The sequence below is a fragment of the Antechinus flavipes genome, chromosome 1 (genome assembly GCF_016432865.1).
Source record: "Antechinus flavipes isolate AdamAnt ecotype Samford, QLD, Australia chromosome 1, AdamAnt_v2, whole genome shotgun sequence".
Classification (NCBI taxonomy): Eukaryota; Metazoa; Chordata; class Mammalia; order Dasyuromorphia; family Dasyuridae; genus Antechinus; species Antechinus flavipes.
Window position 1 is genome coordinate 594,132,026 of NC_067398.1, and position 25,088 is coordinate 594,157,113.

The 25,088-nt window shown below is 32.0% G+C and overlaps 1 protein-coding gene across 1 annotated transcript in view; it reads right to left on the minus strand.

Moving 5' to 3' along the window:
- The window catches only part of ANGPT1 (angiopoietin 1), a 336,235-nt gene that overhangs the window by 35,684 nt on the left and 275,463 nt on the right, over nucleotides 1–25,088 (minus strand). The window contains exon 7 of the mRNA XM_051970982.1: nucleotides 16,646–16,812. Coding sequence (XP_051826942.1) covers nucleotides 16,646–16,812 — 167 coding nt within the window. The remainder of the gene's footprint in view (nucleotides 1–16,645; nucleotides 16,813–25,088) is intronic.

Here is a 25,088-nt window from a genome sequence, read left to right on the forward strand (position 1 = left end):
CTACAAGAGTTAATTATTAAATTATCAAGGTGAGAATTTAGATCTCCTTAGTAAATTTTACAATTAGGGCTTGGATTATTGAATTTTTGAACTTTTTAACATAAGAAATTTATAGAGAAAGTGTTAATAATGCATAATGAACTGAAAAGCATATTGCGTATATATATATTTTTTCTTCTAAGTGAGCTTGTTATAAAATATTAGCCAACACATCATTTGGACACAGGCCGTGATTGGGAATTCTAGTGAAGTATACACTACCAACACAACTCAACACTTTGTTTACAACTTATGATCTTAGAACAGATATTTTTTAGTGTGTGTGTGTATGTGTGTGTGTGTGTGTGTGTGTGTGTGTGTGTGTGTGTGTGTGTAAGTGTGTGAGATGGATCACTTGGGCAATCTGGAAGAGACCTTTGACTTCTTAAAATAGCAATCTTTTAAAAATTATTATTTTAAGGCCAAACTCTAGTTACAGGTACAGATGTATTTTTCCCCTTCCACTTCATACATACACCTGAAATCTATCCCAAACCCTTAGACACTGAGTTAAGAATTCCTATTACATAGTGTTATCTAGGGCCGTGATAGATTTAGTGACCTGTCCAGAGACATACAATCAGTACTTAACCCAAATCTTCCTGGCTCTGAGCAATAGTCAAGACCTCTGTGCTGCCTCTCTATATTTTCCACATAATTGAATGAATTATTTTTTATAACAGTCATGATTTACCCATTTCTAAGAAAACTTTGTATCTAGGTATCTGGTCCATGTAAAAAAAGGGTCAAGTACAAGTATTTTACCTTGTGCAATAGAGAGAAAACTAAGATTTTTTTTTTATCCAAATGGCATGAAATATATGTGTGTGTGTGTGTGTGTGTGTGTGTGTGTGTGTGTGTGTGTTCCTCTATTATCTTTAGTTGCTTAGTCCATATATCCAATAGCCTATTATATGTGGTGATGCAAAAATGCTCTTTAAATCAGACTGGAATCCACAAAATTATATGCCACTAAAAAGAATACCTTAGCAAAAAATGTTCCTCCTCCACACTCTCATTTTTGTACACCCTTTTCCAGTCAGTGTAGACGTGGCTTAAATGAAAGATGATGTGTTATGAGATACAAACCACACATTCACTCCAGAGCAAAGCAGCTGGCTTAATGACAGACAACAGAAAGAAGCTGCCAAAATTCTGCTACACACAAAATTGGATGTGACCAAGAAAACCGCCAAAACCCAGAATCATGGTATTTGACCCTTTCAACATAGTCTTCCTAATTAAGAAAAAAATATTTATGAGCAGTATAGGGCCAATGACTCTGAAAGTCAACTTTTTTTCTTCATTGGTTTTATAAAATTCAGAAAAAATACATATATAAAAGAGATACAACAGGTGATTCTACCTTCTCGTTTTCCTTGATTCTTTCATAATGTATAATAAAATCAAGTAGCATCTTTTTGTTCATGTATTACATATAAAAGAGGCATCTTGGCATTGTCACTACATATCCAGTCTGAGTCAAGAAGACCTGAGTTCTAATTCTGTCTCTGATACATAGAGGGTGCGTTATCCTGAGCAAATCACTTTAACTTCTCTGTGACCCAAGAATAAATTGTAGAGCAGATACTGGACTATATTGGTATGTGTAATGTCCACGTGAGAGTCTCTATAGCATTGAAATAAGAGATCTAGTCAAAATAGAAACAAACAAAAATGACAAGTATAGAAAATAAGTAATCAAAAAAGTTTTCAGAATGAATTTTTCCAACACTGAGTTGAGTTGATAGGAGCAGTTATTTAGAACTGGAAGAAACCACAAAGATCTTCTAGTTCCAGTGCCTCATTTGTAAATGAAGAAACTGAGATACACAGACAAGAGTCCAAAGATAAAGTAGGAAATAGCAAGAATTGAGCCACAATCTTCTCTCTCCAAATCCAGTGCTTATTCCACTAAATACTGTCTCCTAAGCTACTATGACTACAATAGAGTCTTTTTAAATAAGTGAAGTATTTATACTTGGAATGATTTTTTTTCCTTTCTAATACAATAAGCTTATAACCAAAATCCATTTCCTCCCATGATCTTTATCTTTACATTAAGGATTGTCACAGAGCAAACACATTCAATTCTCAGTAACACTCTCCTTCCTTACCCAAGTCAATGGAAATTGTACTAGGACAAATTATCTTTCAAACAGTAGACAGATGCTTAAATTTCTGAACTCTAAAGTCTTGGGTAATGACAAGTCAAGCAGATTTTTGTTTTAGCTCTGAGAACTCTTTCTGCTGCCATATGGAACTAGTTTATCATTTTTTTACAATTATTTAAAATGACCTCCATGCTTCTCTTTCAGGACCTGGTAGCAATGACTGATGGTGACAGGACTTGGTGACATGTTCAGGAACATCTCTAAGTTCCTCATGTTATATACAAAGTATGCCAGACACCAAGTATAAATGTAGAATACATGACATTTTACAATGTTGCATTCAAAAAATAAAATTTTTTCCACAAAGAAGTAATGAAAAAATTCATCATCATTACTACACTGGAGCTATGGGGGGACTATAGGTACAGAACAGTTAATATACTATCAGATTCAGCTGATGTGTTGGTTAGCTTAGCTAAATTGCTTTCTAGTTATCTTCTATCTTCTTTCTTTTTTTTTTTCTATTACAAGGGACAATTCACTGAGAGAGGGGAAGGTTTCATTCATTCGTGAATGATGATATATAAAAAGTTGTCATTAAAATTTTAAACTATTATAAGTTGAAATTTGAGATAAAAAAAAATTAAATCATTTCTCCTGAATGTATCCATGGTGAAAATGAAGAGATATGTGTGTGTGTAGGGGTGGGGGTTGGGTATCATTGTTTATATTATCCTAAAGTATAGTTTTTTTTTTTAATTAGATTTTCTCTATGAGTAAGCAGACCTCTGATTGCTTTGGTACTCTTGGAGATTCTTACAAACTAAGTCAATTTTGAGAGAAAGTTATTCATCTATTCTAGACTTCTGGGGTTTTAGCTAAAGTTTTAAGAAAGCAAACCATTTTGGGGGGTAAATGTACCTGTCAAACTTTCATAATCATCTTAAGGACTTATTTTGCTGAGTCCAAATCATACATGGACAATTTCAAATATGCAGTTGAAATAAAACTTCAAATACTTTCTAACTGTGTGAACCTGGTCACGCCATTCAACCATATTTGCTTCAGATCCTCATCAGTAAAATGAATTAGAAATTCATTTTGCTAGAAAATAGCAAGCCATTACAGTTATCTTTGCCATGAAAATCTCAAAATAGGGGCACAGTCAGACAGGACTAAAATGACTACACAACAATAACTTCAAACAGAAGTCTTAGCTTCCAGGATCTTGTTAACTATATATTTTCTCAAGGAGAAAAGAAATTCACTGTCTTAGTTACCACAGTAACTGCTGATGAGCAGATAATTTTGTCTGGGCAGAAGTCAAACAAATAAACCATAACCCTTACATTACCTAAAATTATTCTTTTCATACTAGTACAACTGTTGTGAATTATCTATAGATAAGAGATAAGGAAAAATGATCAGAATTGTTTAGAGTCTGATGAAGTATTAAAACATAACAAAATGATAAATTTTCCACTTAACTATCAAAAAGAACAAGTTATTTAATTAATCTTCCCCCCAAAATAGTGCTCTGCCATTTCAATAATAAAAAGGATGGCACATTCTTTTTGTAACGTATTATGAGTAAAAAAATAACGAATGGCGTCTCTGTCTTATAGGAGCTTAAAATTTTGTTGGAAAGATAAGATATTATACTTTACATGTATATAACATGTGGCAGTTTTCAATATGAAATACATAAATGTGCACTAGATATATGATTTCATCATCACTCTATTTGGTAGTTCCCTACCCCCAAATAGATAAAATCCTACTTATGACTCCATAAATAAGTTCTAGTGAGTGTCCTGAAATATTTAAAGATTAAGTAACTTGGCCAATTTAAATACCTAGTAAGTAAATATCTGGAGCAAGGCTTAAATCAAGATTTTTTAAAAATTTAATTTAGCATTCTATATCATGAAACAATTGGAGATAATGGAAAGCAATAGGCTTTCATAATTATAAAATAACAGTGTCTTAGACTTGGAAAAGGTCTCAGAGAGCAAGTGACCTGAAACAGAATTCTCTCTAGAACAAAATTGCCCCAAGCTCATGTACCCTCTACTTGAAGTCTTCTAGTGATGATAAACTCACTATTTTCCAAAGGTGCACTCTTTACTGGTAAATATCTCTGTTAAAGAAGATTTCTTTATATTGAGTCGTTACCTGTATCCAAACCTCTACTCATGAAATTATGTCTAATGTAATTGAAAATGAAGACCTTAAATCACCTAGAGCTTACATATTTTGTGAAAGATGAGTCATTATGAATCTCTTCAAGAGATTCCATAAGTTTAAGATGAGGTTTTAATATTTCATCTTTCACATTATATTCCCAAATACTGCCAGAGGGATAGGCATCTTTTTTTTTTTTTTTTTTACAAATTATTGCATTTTACATTTCCATTATAGAGCATTTGTTGTTATTCAGTGGTTTTAGTCATGTTCATCCCTTTGTGACCCCATTTGAGGTTTTCTTGGTAAAGATATTGAAATGGTTTGCCATTTTCTACTCTAGCTCATTTTATAGATGAGGAAACTATTGCAAACAGGGTTAAATGACATCATGCAGCTAAGAAGTGTCAAATTTGAACTGTCTCCCTGATTCAGTGCTCTATGCATTGTACCACCTCACTGCCTCACTATAGAGCATAGCAAGACTAATTTCCCCAGCAAATTTATGCAAAATGAAAAGGTATGATCTATAATTACAATGATGAATGCATTATCTTTGAGTAATTTTCTAAATGGGGAGAAGAGAGAGTTTTCCCTTCAACATATAAAAGCAAAACATGACTTTGCTACATAATAATGTCCATGTTTGGCAAAATGCATACTATAACAAAGAAAGAGGTATGAAGAGACTGAGAGGAAGTTTATGAATTATAGTCAATTCTGTGTATGGTGGACATAACTGAGCCCTATTTAATCACTTTATATCTCAATGAAGTTACCATAAATAACCAGAATAATCACTGAATTAGAAAGGTTAAGGGATCAAGGTCAAACAAATATTATATAGTGAGATTTTCCACTTAGTTATCCTGAGTTCAAATCTACTACTTTTTCATTGTACTATATTGATTATTCTCATAGAAACATTGGTTAATCCAATGGTTTTTGAAAATCAATGTGAAGCTCTTTATAATACTTTTAGTACTGAATTGAATAATGAATTAATTTAAAATGTAGGAAATATACCATGATGGAGAAACAATATTCTTATACTTTCTCTCAAAATAACTTCTCATTAAAATTTTTGCCAGATATAAAAAGCATTCATTATGAAGGAATACTGACATTGACTGAAATAATTTATGTAAAGAGATAGTTCACACATAAGTGTTTAAACACAAATAATTAGATTATGTTTTATAATTAAAAATGAACATTTTTTCTGGTTTTGAAATGTGTTCAATGTCATTTGTTTCATAACCCCCTCAAACTGTATTGTAGTGCATTGATTACAGGGGTAGAATAAGTTTGTCATTGTTGAAGAGAAAGATTTAAAGAAATAGCTTATGGAATAACACATTGAAATAAATATTTGAGAATCTACATGAGAATATTAAGATTTATTACAGGACCTATTTCAAGAGATGTGTTCTTTCTGTTGGGAAATTCCCACTGGAAATGGTTTAGCCATTATTGGAATAACGTTTCAAAAGTTATTTCTTCCTTATCACAGGAAAAGAGATTTAAGATACCACATCTTTAGATTATAATAATTTTGGTTGAAAGCTCTTCTATATATTTGTATATCTGTGTATATAAGACAAGTACTATGCATTTTGATTGCCTATAGGAGATGACACAGAGATTCTTCTGTAGTGACAGCTCTCAGTTTATTTCCGAGGAACTATCAATATTATAAAAATGAAGATAGAAATGGTTACTTATTGCATGATGCAGTTGATGGAATTATTACAAAGTGCTTGGTTGTATGTGTAAGACAAAATATTTTATGGCAGTTGTTATGCATGATATTGATGAGAGATCTGAATGTGTTCAGGCCAAAGCAAATCACAGAGGGAAAAAAGGAATTACAAGTGTTAAATTCATACAGTTAAGAATTAAGAAAATGATAATGATTTCTAGATATCTGAATAATATTATCACTGAACAGATATAGATAGATGGATCTGTTTTATTCAACAGAATATCAGAAGGAAAAAGAGAATAATTGCTTTTAAAATCAGTAAAGTTCTTTTATTCCTAGCAATCCAGGAGATATTTCAAAAACTGTGATACTCAATCTTTATGTGACTTCCTTCTGCATTTGTAGAAATAGCATTGTAGGGGCAGCTAGGTGGTACAGTAGATAGAGCACCAGCCCTGAAGTCAGGGGGACTTGAGTTCAAATGTGAGCTCAGACTTAATTAACACTTCCTAGCTGTGTGACCCTGGACAAGCCACTCAACCCCAATTGCCTCAGAAAAAAAAAATAAAGGATCTCTGAGATAGCATTGTAAATTTGTCCAGAAGACAAAGGAATTCAATTAGTTTATCTAGTGTAGATGTTGTTTCAACTTCTAGGAAGCAAGTTCCAGCCACCAATGTGTACACTAATAAAAGCATGTATAATTTTAAGGTTTGCAGAGTGTTTTTTAAATACTAATTGATCCGATTCTCACAACAATCCTAGGAGGAAGGTCCTATTGTTATCCTCATCTTATGATGAAATGAGGAAAGTGATGTGAAAGAGGTTAAGTGACTTGCCAGGATCATGCAGCTAATAAGTTTCAGAGGCAGGAATTAACTTCAGGTTCAGCATTCTGTTCATTGTGCTATGTAACTGACATCAAGTGTTAAACAATCAAAATAGTAGAAGTAACTGGGACATCGACAAGTTAATGACTTACTTAGATTCAGAGGTGGACAGTGAACACATGTATTGTTGACTCAAAAATGGCTTTCTTTCCACTTTGTTATGTTTTCTCATATTAAGAGTGTCTTCAGAAATGAATTTAGCTGTTAGTACTCTCATTGTTTGATTTTTGCACAGGTATCAGTGAATTGGAATACTATAGGAAGAATTTACATTTTCTCTATAATAAAATACTAAGAATGCTTAATTGTGGAAAGCATAATAACAAAGTTGATTGGATAGAATCAAACAGAAAGGATTAATCATTTTTGGAAGGGGTATTCCATGGATTATCCCAAATCTCTTGTTGCTTCTGTTACGTTAATTGGCATCAATAACCCAAATAAAGAGATAAATGTCATGTTTATTAAATTTGTAAATAACATCAGTCTGAGAAGGCTATACTTTGAATGATAAATTTAGAATCCCAAACTATATCAATAGGATAGAATCTAATAAAATAAAGTTCAGTAGGAAAAAAGAGTAAATCACTTGAATTTAAAAAGAACACTTTGGAAATATAGCATTTAAAAAAAAGTATCTAGAATACAGTACACATAAAAAGTAAAATAGTCAGTGTACTGTAAGTGCATTATAAATCAGCACTAGATTGAAGTAGTCAAAAGGCAATCTCAGGCTTCAGTAATTGTAGCATAGTGCTTAAGATAACTAAGTGAGAAATCCTTCTTGCTCTACCTTGCTCATACCACTAAAGTAAGATGATTATTTTTGAAATAATCTGAATTTTAGAAAAAATGCTATTTGGGAGATTTCAGCTTGTCATTTCCAGAATCATTCTCCCCTTCAATTATAGGACTTGCTAAATCATGCTTCTTCCATACTTTCCATCCTCCTCATCCACCTTTCTTTAGAAAACCTGGATTCTGCACCTTCTCACATGAATCCTAGGCTCAGATAGAAGAGGCCCAGAACCAGGTCTCCATCCACATCACTTCTCAGTCATTTTCAATATATGTTGACATTCACATACCCTCTGCCCTCTAGTGTTCTTTAGGTGCTGTCTTTTCCTATTAAAATGTAAGCTGCTAGAGGGCAGAGACGACCTTCCTTATTTGTATTTGTATCCTCTGTGTTTAGCAGAGTGCCCTCTGTTTAATAAATGTATTTTCATTTGTTTAGTATGAAGTAGTAGAAAACGTACTAAAGTCTGAGGTTATTGTTCTTCAGTCATTTCAGTGGTACCCAACTCTGACTTCATTCCAGTATTCTTGGCAAAGATAATGGAATAGTTTGCCACCTCCTTTTTCCATTCAGTTCACATTTTCAGAACTGAGATAAACAGCTTACGTGACTTGCCCAGGATCACATTGCTAATCTGAAACTAGATTTGAACTCAGGAAAATGAGTCTTTCTATTCTAAGTCCAATGCACTATATACTGTACCCTGGAAGTTAGATGATTGTTTTCTAGTCTTTATTTGTCATTGATTAACTATGTTTGCCTTCATCTGTAAAAATCAAAGGTTTGGATTAAATCGCCAGTTCTTAAAGTAGTATTTGAAGGCCTTGAGACCTTTTCATTTTTGAGTATCATTTGCTTATTAAAATAGTCTTTCTTTTTTCAACTATATATTGATGTGAGGTTGGATTTTTTTTCACATACTTCAATCTAAACAACACATATCAATGGATTGAATATACAAGTAGATATGAGAATCCTATTATCTTCTATTAAACCATACATTTAAAAGATTTGCAAAACTGTGAAATAACACTCTCAAATTTCTCTCTCTTAAATTTCCTCTGTTCTAATTCTATCGTCCTCTGTTCTAATTCTATAATCATTTGTTTTGTGGTTGGGATGTGTACTTTCTTGATTTGGATATGTTACTCCCATTAACTCATATAGATATTTGAAATTATGTTTGTAAGAGTCAGGCAACCAGGCTGATATAATATAATAACCTGACTCATATAATAGAAATAGAAGGTGTGGCAGAGAGCACCTCAGTATAAATAATAAGAGAAAAGCAGTGAATGAAGACTTGATACCTCAATTTTAAGATAAATACTTCTTTTTAAAAAAGGAATTTTAAGCAGTTTTTTTTTTTGTTATAAGTATTTCTTGTCATATAGTGCATTTCCCTACATTCAAGTTTTGATATTTTCAACTTTCTTTCATGAGTGTCTATTCAGTTGCAAATCCAAATATGTTGAGGAATTAAACAAAAATAAGTTTATCCACTAAGCAGGTTTTCTCAAGCTCTCTTGACACTGAAAATATTGTTGCAAGTGACCCAAGTTTCAAAACCCCTGTGAAATATAGGCTCCAATGTTTCTCAACTTGACATGAAACTTGCACAATACACACAAACTAGTTGTAAATTCTGCCTCCAAAGAAAATAGAGAATCCCCATACTGTTATCTCTAGGTGCAACAACTTAGCTGAAGGGCTTGCACTGACAGAATATACTATATTCAATATAGAAAATATTTTAATGGAATCTATGTCAATAATATAATTGTTCCAAAGATCTCAGAATTAGACTCTATAGTGATACATTGTTTCTAGTTCAAAATAAAATAAACATTCTTTGCAGGATTCCTTCAGTTTTCTAAGAATATACAGGGAAAATAATAAGTGCCAAAATGAATGATGTGGCACTAAGACCCTTTTCAAAAATATCAACAATCTCTTAAACATATTTCAACTCCCTTGGCGTCATCTATGGCTGATAACAAGTCACCTTTGAATGAATGGTTCACTGAGAATCACCCATTTATGGTCCAGGCTCTCAAAGGATGCTAAAACAACTAAGCCAATTGGTCATCTTAACTCTTTTATAGATTACTACTTTAAAATGAAAATCCTAACCTTCAGAAGTTATGAGTAAGACTGATGACTTCTTCCCAGTGATTAGTTTCAAAATAAGTATTTTCTTTGTCCTAATTTAAAAATCAGACATAATATTCTTATATGCACATCTTTTGAAAAAAGAGATTGCAAAAGTAGATGTTGAGCATGCTGCTGAAAAATACTGAGACACATTATAGGAGAGGTTAAATGAGGGAGAGATATTTTCTTCTACAAGAATATGATTTTTAACAAGATCATGGAAAGTTCATTTTGCTAATGATGTCTAACACCCATGTTTTGAAAATATGAGAGAGGAGTAGAAGATGGTTTTCTTTTACAATCAGAAAGATTTATGCAATTTATCATGGTAGTGAGATCCAAACAGTATGGCTGCTCCAAAGGTGAAATAATGACACAGGTCCTAAGTCATTCTTTCTTTTAAAATTAACATATATAACTTTATTTATGGATTATATTTATTTCTTTGTATTTTTTTGGCATCACCTTAATAGAATGTAATAAGGTCTTTGAGGGCAAGGATTGTTTCATTTTTTGGTGCTTATATCCACAGCATGAAAAGATAACTATGGATGAATAAAAAGATATAGACACTGATTATAATATTTTCATATAAAAGATAAAAACATATCAATTGTCATAGTGATGAAACCAAACTAGTCTTTAAAAAACCTTAGCAAATTTTGATATACTTGTGAAGCAAAGAGATATAGCAGCCAAAAGCAACAAAGATTTAGAATATTAACTCATTTACAAAATCTTTCAAAGAAGGAAAATAGATTATGAACTTGGTTGAATCAAAATAGAATAGGAGTACTTTTGGGTCATAACCAGTTAGTCAATTAACACGCATTTATTAAGCAGCTATCATGTACTGGTTATAACATTAAATGCTGGGGATACAAAGAAAGACAAAAAAAAATCCTGATTTCAAGGAGTTCACAACAAACTAACAAAGAAGATAATATACCAATAACTATGTACTAAGAAAGATAGAGGATAAATTGGACACAAAAGTAACAACAGTAAAGGGGAATTATAGAACTTTTAAAAAATATTTAGAATTTACCTGGAACTTCAAAAAGTCAAGAGGTAAAGATGAAGATGAAAAGAAATTTATGTGTGGGGGAGGGCCAGGTGGCTAGAATTGGGAGATGAAAGTTCTTGTGTGCAGAACATCACACAATAGATCTCAGAATATGGAGGACCATTGAACAAAAGCAAATATGATTAAGTGACTTGCTTAGCATCATAGAGCTAATTAGTATATGAGATATCTAAGACTCAGATCTTCTTGAATCCAGATTTAGCATATCCACTATGTCACTTAGCTGCCTAACATATAGTGGGATTCTCCTCTTCATCCTCCTTCTCTGTCTTTGTCTCTGTCTCTCTGTCTCTCTCTCTGTCTCTTTCTGTCTCTCTCTCTCTCCTTCCCTCCCTTCTTCTCTCCCTTCCTCCTATGGATTCACTATATTGTAGAAGGTTAGAAGAGCCATACTCTGTAAAGAACTAAAAGGAGTAGGAATTTTAGTCTTTAAGGGGTAGAGAGCTGTAGTTTGCTGAATTGAAAAGCACTACTTTTCACTAATTTTCGAAAACTGAACCCTCTAAATTGTCACTAACTCTTCAGTACTTAAGCACATGTGTCCAGTAAAGAAAAAGAGAGTCTATGAAACTCATAATCAACTAAGAGCTAACAGATTATTCAAAGCCATCAGACTTTTTTTTTTTTCATTTTGTGCTCCTAAGGAAATTTGCTAATTTCCAAAGTTATATAGTGTTCATTTCTAAAGATATGTTTGATGATAGTTAGAAATTCTATGGACAAAATTAAAATACTTCATATATTACTTGAATTTTTTTTACAATGCATTAATTTTACTAATGTTCTTATATTCTTCCTATTTTTCTTTAAAAATAATTTGTTACTAAGGATCATTTTCTGAAAAGATGATGATGAAGAACAAAAGAGAAAACTGAAGCAATGAAAGAAGACATCAATAAAATTTATGAAAAAAAATTTGGAGGGGAAAGTGCTGAGTGTTACTGCCTCTACCACCATCCATTCTTCCCAAGACTTAGGGAAAGAGTATCTCTTCAGTACAGCTTCTATTTTTTTTTCTACTGAGAATTTTGTTCTATTCAATTGATTTAAAACTTATTTTTCTGCTAATGAAAATATCTTTTAGCAAGTCACAGGAATTAACAACAACTAGAACAAAATTCAAGTAAATAAAAATAATCTCCCCTAAACTGGAAGTATTAGTTCACAATAGCCCAAATTCCTTACTAGCCTTAGGAAACTTAAAGTAGAAAATCTCAGGAGAATAAAATTAACCATGAAAATCCCCAGTCATACTTTATTTTTTTAATCCTCATCAAGCCAGAAGTTTAGGAAAAAAATAACTGTTCTCCTTACATCTGCTACTGGTTCTAGCCAGAACCATAAGGCCCAAAGGCTGAGCAAAAAAAAAAAAAAAAGACAAAAAAATTATAGTGAAAGGTATGAAATAAACTTTGTCAAGCATACAAAAAGGCATACCTCTATTTAAGTGAAGAGCTAAGGGAAGGGAATTCTAGGTAAAAATACTGGTTTACCTAGTAATGAGTGGTAACACATACAATGTTTTCAAATAACAAAATCATGCAATACTAGAACTAGAAGAGATGTCACCTTATTTGGATCAACATGTTTATATTTCAGATGAGGAAACTGAGGCCAAAAGAGGTTAATTCATGTGTTCAAGCTCACAAAGCAAGTTAAGGGTAAAGTCAGTACCAGTTCTCTGATCTCCTGATTGCTAGAGAAGCTCACTATAATTTCCATTATAACATGGTGCTTCATAATAGTCTGTCATATGGATCCTAGATGGTTAATCCCCAAATTGTTTCCAGTCTTACTCAGACCATGAACTTGTGTTTCATAAATTCTGTTTCTGTCTTCAAGTTGTTTTTTTTTTTTTCCTAATCAGTGCTGTAAAGGAGTCAGATTTCTACCTAGCCTCATCTTTACCTTTCAGAGTTAACCAAAACAGAGTCAAAAGGTTTAGAAACACTTATCTTTTGTAAACTACTTATATAGTCATCCCCCAAAAGTCATTGTTGACTCTAAGCAGCTGAGAGATACATAGACACAGATGACATCAGATAGAAAAAGATACAACATTCATTTATAGATTCAGGTATTAGGGGAAATGTTATCTATTTCACATTTTATATGTGAGGGAAATGAGTACTATATCACAAATCATACGGATGCTTAACATGTGGTACATTTATTTCATAGTGGTTTGACTAAAATACATCTCCATACATTTTAAAATTTATTACATTAAAAAATTACCCAGCCAATGAATATCTAATTTGTATTGAATTATTTAGAATTGTATTGTGTTAAATTATATAAACCACCTACTTTTCGATTAAAATGACCAATTAATATAAAAACAAATTAATATACACTTATTACTTTCATATCAAGTATTTAAGAGCACAGAACCTTTGTAATTTGTATAATCCATGTAAAATTTTTTGGCCTTCCTTTCATAACAGAGAAGACTGAATTATTATGATTTTAAAAGATAAAATATGTTCATATTATACAATATTATACATATATTTTATGCATTAATGAGTCTCTAAAATTTTTTCTGCTTTATCTATTGGCTTTATTGTGGTATCTGCAGTTTCCACAAAATTTCCCATTTAATTTCTTATACTGACTCATGATAAATCAAAACCGCAATATGGAAAAGTCAAAGTCATGATATAGATGAAATAACTATACTTCAAATAACTAAAAAACATCCTAGATTAGAGGAAGATGTGTATATATTTATTATATATATAATGTAATATAATTATACATATATAATATGTACAATATAACATAATTGTATATATTATAATAATAATATATGAGTATGTATATGTATATATACACGCATATATTATTATTATATATGTATGTGATTTCCAAAACTTATCTAACTGGGCACATAAAAGCCCATCTTTTATGTGAATTAATTTTTTTTTAATTTGGGGAAAGCTTTAAAGAAAACAAATGTTCAATATTTGTTAGTCCTGTAGTTAGATTTCCTCAAATTAACTAAATTTCATTGGACTTTTGAATTTCAAGTTTACATTCAAAACACTGCCATATAAGTGTTTTTTACTCTAGATGTTTTAAATTGTGGAGCATTTTGTTTTTATTCTTGTAAATTGTTCTGTTAAATTGGACTTCTTAAGAAATGTCCTTAAAAGACAAATGCTCAAAAGAATTTTGAACATTTCTCATTCTTGGTTTTTTCTCCACTCACTTTCTCTCTCTCTCTCTCTCTCTCTCTCTCTCTCTCTCTCTCTCTCTCTCTCTCTCTTCTCTCTCTCTCTCTCTTCTCTCTGTCTTGTGTCAGAACATAATAGGATCTTCTCCCACTCCATGAGGTCATCTGCTCCTTGGATCTATTTCTCTTTAGAGACTATAATTTTCTGTTGTGATGACATCATCACAAGTTGTTATGAAAACGATAATTTTGTCCTCCAAAGGCCCAATCCCATAAGTAATGTATTAAAACAAAATGGGAGTTGTGCCTATGAAAAAAAAATAGATGCATAGATAGCCCCCAAAGAATAGTATGGCTTCAAAAGTCAAACAAGCACCAGAAACAAATGAACCATGAAGTTATGTCTACATTGGCTGAAAAAAATAGTAGTACAAGATTTAGCTGTACTTTGCAAGCTATTACTCTGCTTTCCTTGCATCAGTGAGTAAACACTTTGTAGTATGTGAAAACTATATTCCCCTAATGACTGAATAGAGTTTACCATAAAGATTGTGCAATTTTATCTAAAGGCTAGCACCAAAAGAAACTGAAGTGGACATCCAATCCAATTCCTTCACCGAGTTCCTGAGAGCTGAGATAAAGGAATCACCCAGTTTGTTAATAACAGTGCCAGAACTAAGCCTGAATCCTCCTGACATCTAGCTCCATGCTATTTCCTCCACACTGTGTTGCCTCCTTAAAATTGAGATTCACTATATTTTTGGAAAGAAAAGGGAAATGCTGAAAATAGACACCAATTGCCAGTGACAGTTAGTAAACTAGTTAATTAAGAAGAATGCTCTAATCTCCAGACTGCTAATAAAGTTCAATGTTTATAAAATAAATTCCAGTAATATATTGGTCTATCCAGTGATTAGTATTTTGAGAGTCATCTGTAATTCAAAGTGATCAGTCATTCAATAAGCATTTATAAAGCACCAATTATATGCTAAGCACTAGGGATAAAGGAAAGCAATGAATAGTCTGAGTGGATTTCATAGTCAAATAGTAGATCATGGATTTAGGATTGTAAGGGATTTTAGAGATAATCTAGTCTGAAATTTAAAAAAAAATTAAGTGAGGAAATTAAGGATTAGAAAATTTAAATGTCTAGCCCAGGATTACAAGGGTATCAAGTGATAGAATTGAGATTTGAATCCAGATCCTTTGATTTCAAATGCAGGATTCTTTCAAATGTACACTTATTTGACAACATGTTTATCTATGTTTCAAAATTAACTGATTTTCCCCATTGAAATTATTTATTTTATAGGCAGGTAAGTGGAATAAGGGCAGCAAGAAGGCACAATAAATAGTGAGCCAACCCTGGTATCAGTTCAAATCTGGTCTCAGACATTTTACTAGATATGTGACTGGTCAAGTCACTTAACTCTGTTTGCCTCAGCTTTCCTATATGTAAAGTAAACTGAAGAAAGAAATAACTATAATATCTTGTCCAAGAAAAACCCCAAATGGCGTCATGTAGGGTCAACCATGACTTAAACAATTGAACTACAAATAGAACAACAGATAGAGCACTGAGCCTGGACTCAGAAAGGCCTGAACTCAAATACTGATTCTGACACTGACTGTGTGATCCTGGGCAAGTCAATTAATAAGAATAAAAATTCTATCTCTCTTGAAATAAGAGAGATCCTTGTTGCAAGGTTAAACTGAATTATTTTCGTAAATTATTTTGTGAACCGAAAAGTACTATATAATTATTTGTTATTATTATTTAGACATTCTACTTCCATTGGTTTGATTTAATTTTTAAAGTATTGTATGCAGACTTTCTTAAACCATGTGGAGCCTTCCATTTTAACAAAACAAATCTGACATGTTTTTCCTCATATCCTGCTGATCATTACAGCAATTCATAAGAAGAAAAGAGTAGGCTAAAAGGAGTAAAGACAAGTTTTTGTTGTTAAAAGAAAAAAAAAAGTAGGTTCTTTAAGGTCACGGAATATTAATGATTACTTTGCTTTGTTATTTTTCTAAGCAAGAACTAATCAGATCATTTGAATGTTACATCTGATATATTCATGATCTGATCTAGAATTTATCTTGTCATAGTTGTTATTATTTTAGGACAAGGGTTTTTCTATAGGAATTTCCATTTATCCTTGTGATTTGCTTCACTTCATAATTTCATATATTCATTTAAGTATATATTTTTGAAATTTATTTTTCCTTAATTTTTAGTTTTTTCAAAATAATGTTAAAAATACATCTTAGACATCTATTTTGTGCACATCATTTTGCCAATTCTTATGAGAAATACAGGAAAAAAATAAAATAAAGACACCTTTTTTGCCTTTGGATTAAAATATACTTCATAGGACAAGACATAGCTTAAATTTGTATAACACTCTCTTTTGCAGTATGAATTTTGCAAATGCAATGAGAACTTGTAATAAGCTAAATAAAATCAATATAACAGTCTGAGTACTTACCTATAATTTTGTTTTTCATTGCCTATGTGAAATCTGTCATACAGTGAATATGCTCGGTTTCCTTCCCAGTCCATTAACTCAATTCTTAGAGAATATTGCCTCTGACTGGTAATTGCAAAGATAAACTCATTTCCCAGCCAGTATTCACCAGATGGATTACCAAAACCCTGGAAAAAAATATAGATGAAATGATTTATTAGAGTAAGGTTCATACAATTTTAACTCTTATCAATGTTTTCTATAATTAAAAACAAAGTTTCTCATAAATGCCTTCAGTGCATTTTTGCTATTCTTCCCTTGATCCAGACTTATGTGCAATATTTATAATAGACTTCATTTACTTGAAATTCTGGAATATGGAGTGTTCTATTTAACAAAAACTGATAATCAGAAAATCTTATTTAAAACTTTGCTGAGAATTTCTAAAGTGTATTTTTTTACATTGTCCTAGGTGTAAGTAAAATGGGTTGTGTATATTTCTTTTTTTTTCTTTGATGAATTATCATCTGGAGAGATTTCATGATGTTATAGGCGATATTTTTCTCATGACATATGATGCTGTAGCCTGCCTTCCAACTTGAGTTAGTATTGTTAAATGGATTTCTGCCTGTAGAAGATGGCCTTGATGATGAACCAAGGTTTGTGTGTGGTATTGGCCCCCTTCTTTACTTGTTGTATGTCAGAATGATCAGTCATTTCCACTTGGGAAGATTTCCTTCCTTAGTGAAAGAAACATTTTATTACATATAGTTAGTTTGTTACATATATATGTAAATATATATATATATATCTCCATTTTGTTTCTTCAAAGAATCTTGAAACTATATCATTTGATAAAAATCCAGTACATTTCCACCCCTTTCCAAAGTAAATTTTGCAAAGAAGCCTTATTGGGCTTTACTTCCCTGCAGTATGAGAGCAGTTTCTTCTAAGAGAGTTATTAGTATCTGCAATGGAAAATTTGCCTGTCTATTATGACAAAACAAGATTATTGAGTATATCTTACTTATTCTTTAGCTAATTATGAAAAACTACCTGGTACCTTCCCATCCAGAAAACTGCACTAATAGCTAATATTTACATAATGCTTTAAGATTTATAAAGCACTTTGAAAATATATTATTTTATTTTCACATCAAGCATGGGAGTTAGGTAATATTATCTCATTTTATTGATGAGGCTACTGAGGCAGGCAGTGGTTAAATTACCTGCTCAAAAATCATGCAACTAGTGACTGAGGTTGGACTAGAACTCAGGTCTTAGGTCCAGAACTCAGTCCACTGTACTATCTAACTGCATAGACATATGCAACATATGTCTAAACCAGCTGATGTGTTTGAATGTGTGCCAAGGTTGAGTTGTTCCAGGGACCAGTTATAATTTCAGAAAATATTTCAGAAAAGAGATTGGCTCTGCTGAGGAAATCTAGTCAATCAACTCTTTTAGAACCTTCAGAGACAAGTTAAAAGGCAAATTTTGTTGATAAAGGCAAAATTTTGTTGATAAATGACAATAAGAAGAAAGCAAAACTCTCAAAGTATACTCTGAAAAAGATCACTGCTGCTGATTAATTGCTGCCTGTCCTTCATAGACATAGGAAGTAATGACACAGGAAGATCTTTGAGAGGCTAAGGAAGCATAATAGAGGACCTGTCAATCATCATAAGCTCTCATTTGAAACTCTAAATTAAATATTGAGCTCTGTTTTTTTTTCATATTTTGATAACATGGTTTTAATACTTTGAAGGCATTTATTTATTTATAGAGCATTCATTCCCAATAACTGAGGAATAAACAAGAAACTGATCTTCTCTCCAGCGTCTGAAATTGTCCCCTCAAACTTAAGATTAATAGATTTTATTGTAGTATTATAGCTACACGTGTACTATCAAAAGAAGACAGAGCAGATTTCACTTGAATATGAAATAATCTAGGGATGTACTCATGTAATTGGTATATATTTTTAAATATTCAAACAAGATTATTTTCCTGTGGAAATTAAGGACATTATTAATGTAAATATAATTAATATTTGTGTTAATGATTAATATAAAATTTATTTTACTTGAATTTCTTATTAACTTTTTTTTTTTACTATAATTGAACTGGGGAAATGCAAAGAGACAATTCTGGGGCAATCATACTAGCTTTTACTATATCAACACAACCTATCACAAGGAAGAAAAGTAACACTGGATTCCAAGAAGTTATAATTTTTTTCCCTGAAGTGAGCTTCTTTCATCAAAGAAAATAGAAAACAGAATTGTCAATATTACTTGGCAAATGAATATCTACAATCTTTCTGATATATTCCAAAATACATTGGGTTTTGGATTGTGTGATAGTAAATGTCCTATGCCACAATTAGACATATAGTTTAATCCTTCTATCTATATTCTTTAACATCAGTGTGTAGACAATACCTAGAGATGCAAAGTCCTGATATCATTTGTTTCCCTATGAGCTAAATAAGTTTAGCAATCTCTTATACTTCACAAAGACAGACAAGCAATACAAACTTGTTCTATCCTTTTTCTTAGTCCTGTCATCTTGTCCTGCCCTCTTTTCTTTAGTCAGCTAAGCCAGATTTAGAGAGATACCAAATGTGAGAATATGTCTGCTTATCCAAAGCAAAGAATGATGAAGTGTTAAGTATTAGGTCATACATTTCCATGCTGTTGAAAGCCCTGTGTCAATAATGTCTTTGGCCTTCCCAAGGGAAAAAGGCAATGGTCTCCAGGAAGCCACAGAAATGGAATAACATTAGTGTCATTCTTCACAGAGATTTCATCCACATTTCTGCATGCAAGGATGTGTCCTCCCCTTGAATCGAGATAAATATCTCTTCCTAAGCAGTCTGCCTTCCTGACTAAATATAAAGGATGAAGAAACTGAATGGAAAGTGATGACATTCACTTTTTAGAGGCCAAATTCTATTACAACTATCTTTTTCCACCCCTTTTCCCCCAAAACCTCCCAGGCTGACAGAAGATGTGTGATTCCACACCTGCTACATTGTTGGACCCTGAACATTTGTCTACATTGAGTCAAAGAAAATGCGAAAGATAAGCCAGGGTGAGAATTCATTAATAACTAAATTCAGTGATGTAGAAACAAAGATTTTGGAATAAAGTAGGGAAAAAAAAGAACTCATCAGAGCATTAAGAAATTTTTTCACACATAAAATCATCATTGTCAAATCATAAAATGTTATGTTGAAAAGGAACTTTATTTAGAGAACATTTATTTCAAAAGCCCTTTCTATAGATAAGGAAATATTTTCCCTATCAAACTATTTGTTTACTGTAGTATAGCTTATTCAGTGAATTCATTAGTTTTCCTCCCACCATCTGTTCACTTAATTTATATTTCTGATTTGTTAAGATGACCTTTTCAAAAGGTTTACTGAAGAATAGTTTCATTTTTTAAAGGTCCTTTTAAATTAAATCTATAAATTACATAAACTCTAAGTTACTTATTAACATTTATCATTATTCAAATGGAATGCATTTGATAGACTGCTAATACAACTGGAATTCTTAAGTAAGGGCAAAGAAGGGTTACTGAGTTTATTTGATTGAATTTGGCTGTATATGTTTATCACAGATGTGGGAGTAATGATCCTAAAGCTTTATTTTATATAAAGATTCAAGAGAAGGTTTCTTAATAACTTTAATGTGGGTAATAGTATAGATAAGTAAAACATTGCTTATAGTTTATATATTTATAAGTTGTTTATGTCTTTTATAATGTTTATATATTTAGTATATATAATATGTTTAGTATTATATATAGATATAGATAGATAAGTATCTACATCAATATATGTTTGTGGAGGGGTATGTTATATATATCCTACCACACACACACACACACACACACACACACACATACCAAATACAAACACACAAAACATCTTATAAGTTTACAAAATTTGGCTATACTAGAGTTGAGTATGATCCACTCATAGTGGAATGAAGCATTTTAAAATCAGAGGAATTGGATAAAAAGGCTGATTGTGTTGCTTACTTCTTTAAAGGAAACTGCAATGGATCAAGTGTTGGAATTGAAATGAGGAAAACCTGAGTTCAAAGCTGGCTTTGATCATTAGCTGTATAACTTTGAGCAAATTATTTAACCTCTGTCTATTTCAGTCTCCTTATCTAAAAAATCAGGACTAATACCACCATAACATCAATCATTATTATTCTTATTCTTTCTGATCAGACACTGAATAAATAATTTCACTTATCTGGACCTCACTTTCCTCATGTTTAAAATTAGGTTGTTAGACTATATTTTTATTTAATGTTCCTTCTGTCTCTAAATCTATGATCCTATTATCATCACATCAACAATGTATCGTTAATTTACTGAATTGTTATGTTTACTGCCCCAACTTTCTAAGGATTACAAAGCTAATAAATGTCTGAAGCCAGAATTGAACTTAATGAGTGTTTTTTGACTACAGGACCAGCCTCATTCTATCTACTGCACCACAGAGCTGCCCCATACAATGGTAAAATCAGGGAATCATTGAAGTTTACAAGTATTATTATGATAAAATATAAAATAGAACTAATTGATTTATTTCTATACTCCAGGTCTCTTTATCTAGCCTTTTCAGTGATCCATAGACTTTCACGAAAAAGCTGTGTTATCATAGCTGAGAATCCATAGTAACCAGATAGTACTGACCCTATCAGAAAGATCTAGATTCAAACATAATCTCTGAATGGATATTATACTAAATATATGAAAAGAGACAATCTCTTAGTGCCTCAAGCAAACTCTCTAAAATTAGAAGTTGCAGACCCACTGTTGTGCAAGTCTAGTGGTAATTTAGCATTATTAAAATTTTATTTTACCATTCTAGATCTACTAAATGAGAATTTTCACATATCTAAATTAGTAGTTCTACAATAAAAAAGAAGAAAAAAAGAGAACCACCTACTATGCCCTACTTTACTCCAAATCCAAACCACCCTGAAATTATTGTTAGCTTATATCGGAAATGAAAGACAAGGAGAGAGCCAGAGTAAGAGTGAGAAAGTGAGAGCAAGAGATATAATCAGTGCATTGAGAGAACAAGAAATATGTATCAAATATTTCCTTCACATTCCTTACCCTATGGGTCAGTAGATAAATTATGTTTTGATTTCATTTTTGGGAACCCTTATATATCTGTTTTTCATTATATAGGCTCTTTTGTCCACTCTGAATATGTTAGATATGTTGGTGCTTACAGTCAAAAACTAGGAAACATAAAATGAATTTTCATGAAATTATTTCAACTCACGATTCAGAATTTTGCAATAGATGGCTTTGGGTAATTGTGTCATTTATTTCAAAATGTTTTTAAGTTTCCTAGGGAGATCAGATACACTTTTTACTTTTTAGTATATATCCTTTGAGCACCTAGCACAGACTATGTATATATATCTAGTGCCCAATAAATGCAGAAGAGAAAAGAGGAGACAAGAGTAGAGAAAAGAACAGAAAAGAGAGAAGATAAAATGGGGGGGAAATAGAGGAGAGAAAATAAGAGGAGAGGAGAAAAGAAGACAGGAGAGGAAAGAAAAAAGAAACAAAGAAGAGGAGAGAAGAAAATGAAAAAGAGTAGAGATGTAGAAACAAAAGATTTTGAAAAGAAATGAAAGATAAATATAGAGAAACTAGAGAAATTAGGAAGGAGGGAGGGAGGGAAGGAGAGAAGGAAGGAAGGCAAGAGAGAAGGAAGGAAAGGAAGTGAGTACAGAAAAAAAAATAAGACAATCATGTTAGTGAATAATATATGTGGATATTATGCCATTACACTGTAATGATGCTGTTCAGTTACCTGTAATACTGATATGAAAAGGTTTATTACTAAGATTCAGACACTACATTTATCATAGATGGCAAATTAACATTTAAGACCATTTTGCTCCGAATTGCAATCAAAGTAAAAATGATGGAATTTTGCTAAAAACTAATACTAGTTTAAAAAATCAACAATAAAACTCTAGAGACCATTTTTTACTCAAGAAATGTATTAATAGGAAAGAAAAAAAATCACTTTTCATTAGCTTTGCCAAAACCTGGAGGAATATTCAATTTGTTTCATGTTGTTCCAAGTTCATAAAACAATTATCTCTGTTACTTTATTTATTTTGCCTGATAATGCTCATAGGAAGTGTTGACTTTTTATAGATGAAACAAATTGAAACCAGACACACTTGGTATATCTTATGGGGTTCATCTTCTGTAAGATAAATAACTACAGAAAACATCTAATAAGTTTGTCTGTTATAGAACTTTATCTTTCCAGAGGCCACAAAGTAAAATTAGGCAGTTTCCTTCTCCCATTGCTTAGGAGCTCAGCATAGGTGTATGAAAGTTTAGAGAAAAGCTCAAAATACTTTAAAAAAATTCAAATACTTCAAAGTATGCTTGATATTCCCCTCATTTATCAATATTTTCCCTGCTTAGTTGCAAATGGACTTTAATTTCTACAATTAAAACAACAAAAAATAACAAACCTCTAACTACACAGAACGTGGACTTTAATATTAAAGTTTGATGTCAATAAGAAACACTATGCAAATAGGGTTTATTTATATTTGTATTTATCTTCTTCATAGTGCAGAGGTCAATGCCAGGTAGTAAATTAAAGCCTTGTGGTATGATTATCACAGAATTCACAGAGCGGAAAGAGTCCTCCACAGTTTTTCTCTATTCCAACTCTTACCTGAATTTGAAATCCTTTTAGAATATTTCTGAAACCAATAGGTATTCAAACTGCTTCAAGACTTCCAGTAATAAGAAAGCCAGAATTTCCATTTTTCAAACAATCAGGAAGTGTTTCTTTGCATCAAGCCAAAAACTGCCTCCACCCAATGAAACTACTTCTGCTCTTCTCTGGGGACAAACAGAGCAAGGATAATCCCTTTTCAACATGGCAGCCCTTCAAATATTTATATTTATCTGTCATCTTTTCTGTTCCCAGATTTTATGTTCTACAGGCTAAGTATTCCATTTCATTCAACAGAACATCTTACATAGCATGGTCTCTATCCAATTACAATCCCCTTCTCATAATGGTTAATGGCAATATTGTAAAAACAGATAGATAGACAGATGATAGATAAAGACTAAATATTTATTAATCACTTACTATGTTCCAGGCACAATTCTACTAGCAGCAATTATTACTTGTACAATATACAAAATTATTCCTTTTTTGGTCAAAATAAGTTTATAACCTTTCCTTAATACCCTATTAAGAAAATAAACAAGCCAGACAAGCCTCTTGGCTTTGCAAATTGCAGGGATATTGACTTTAATGAATCTGAAGTGATTGAAATCTCTTCATGACAGAAACCAAGTAAAAGCAAAATCAGTGAAAGTGTCTTCTGGGCCAAGGCTAAACTTCACAACGTGAAAACTTTTACAATGTCAATGAGAACATCTATTTTTAGTGTGTGTGTGTGTGTTGGTAGGCTGTTTATTTCCCTGGGAACGCGTAACTTTTATGAGAGGATCCTCGTTTTAGGACACATTAAGATATCTGCTGTGACCCTCATGTCTTATAGTTAAGGAAACTGAACAATGTAGGAATTAAGATTCTTGACCAAAGCTACAAAAGTAGAAAGCAAAAAAGTGGGGAGTAAACCTAGATCTTCTGATTCCAAATCCAAAACTATGGGATTAGAAGCATTCTTCAGCTACTGATGGCCAAGCCAGGTAGTCATTGCATTTTCCCTGACAATGCATTCCATCTCCTGAAGAGTCTAGGTCAGTATTAGAAAATTACAAAAATAATCTCCCCAATGCATAGGAATCATAATCATTCCTTAATTCAGGAAGCTTCATTTGCCCCCTAATTCTTCTAGGATAAAATATAAATTCCTTAGCTCGGCATTAAAAACGTTCCAGAGTCTGGTTCAAGCCCACCTTTCCAGGTTAAATGTATATTTATTTCTATCAAGCATTCTTCATTTCAGCCAAATTTGTCATTATCTGATCTTAACCTGACATCTCTTACCTCTTTGCCTTTGTATAGATTTTCACGTCTAAAATTCACTTCCTCTTCAGAGTTGCCTCTTCCAATCCCTGTTTCTATCACGGCTTAGTTGAGGAACCATCTCTCATAAGAAATATTTTTTCATTGCTTTTGTTGTTAATATTTTCTCCAATTAGTTACATTTATCCTGTATCTAATTACTTGCTTACAAATTATATACCTTTGAAAATAAGAGTTCTTTTTCACTTTATCTTTTGATCTCTTGAGCCTACTACTAGTAAATGATTAATAAAAGCTTGTTGGATTGGACTGAATTGAGATAAAAATACTCTATAGATCTTTTTTTAAATTGAAAATACAAGTTTTTTTTTCCTCAAAGAATGTACACCATAAACCTCAAGAACAGACAGTAAATTTTGCAATGAAGAGAAGTGGGTA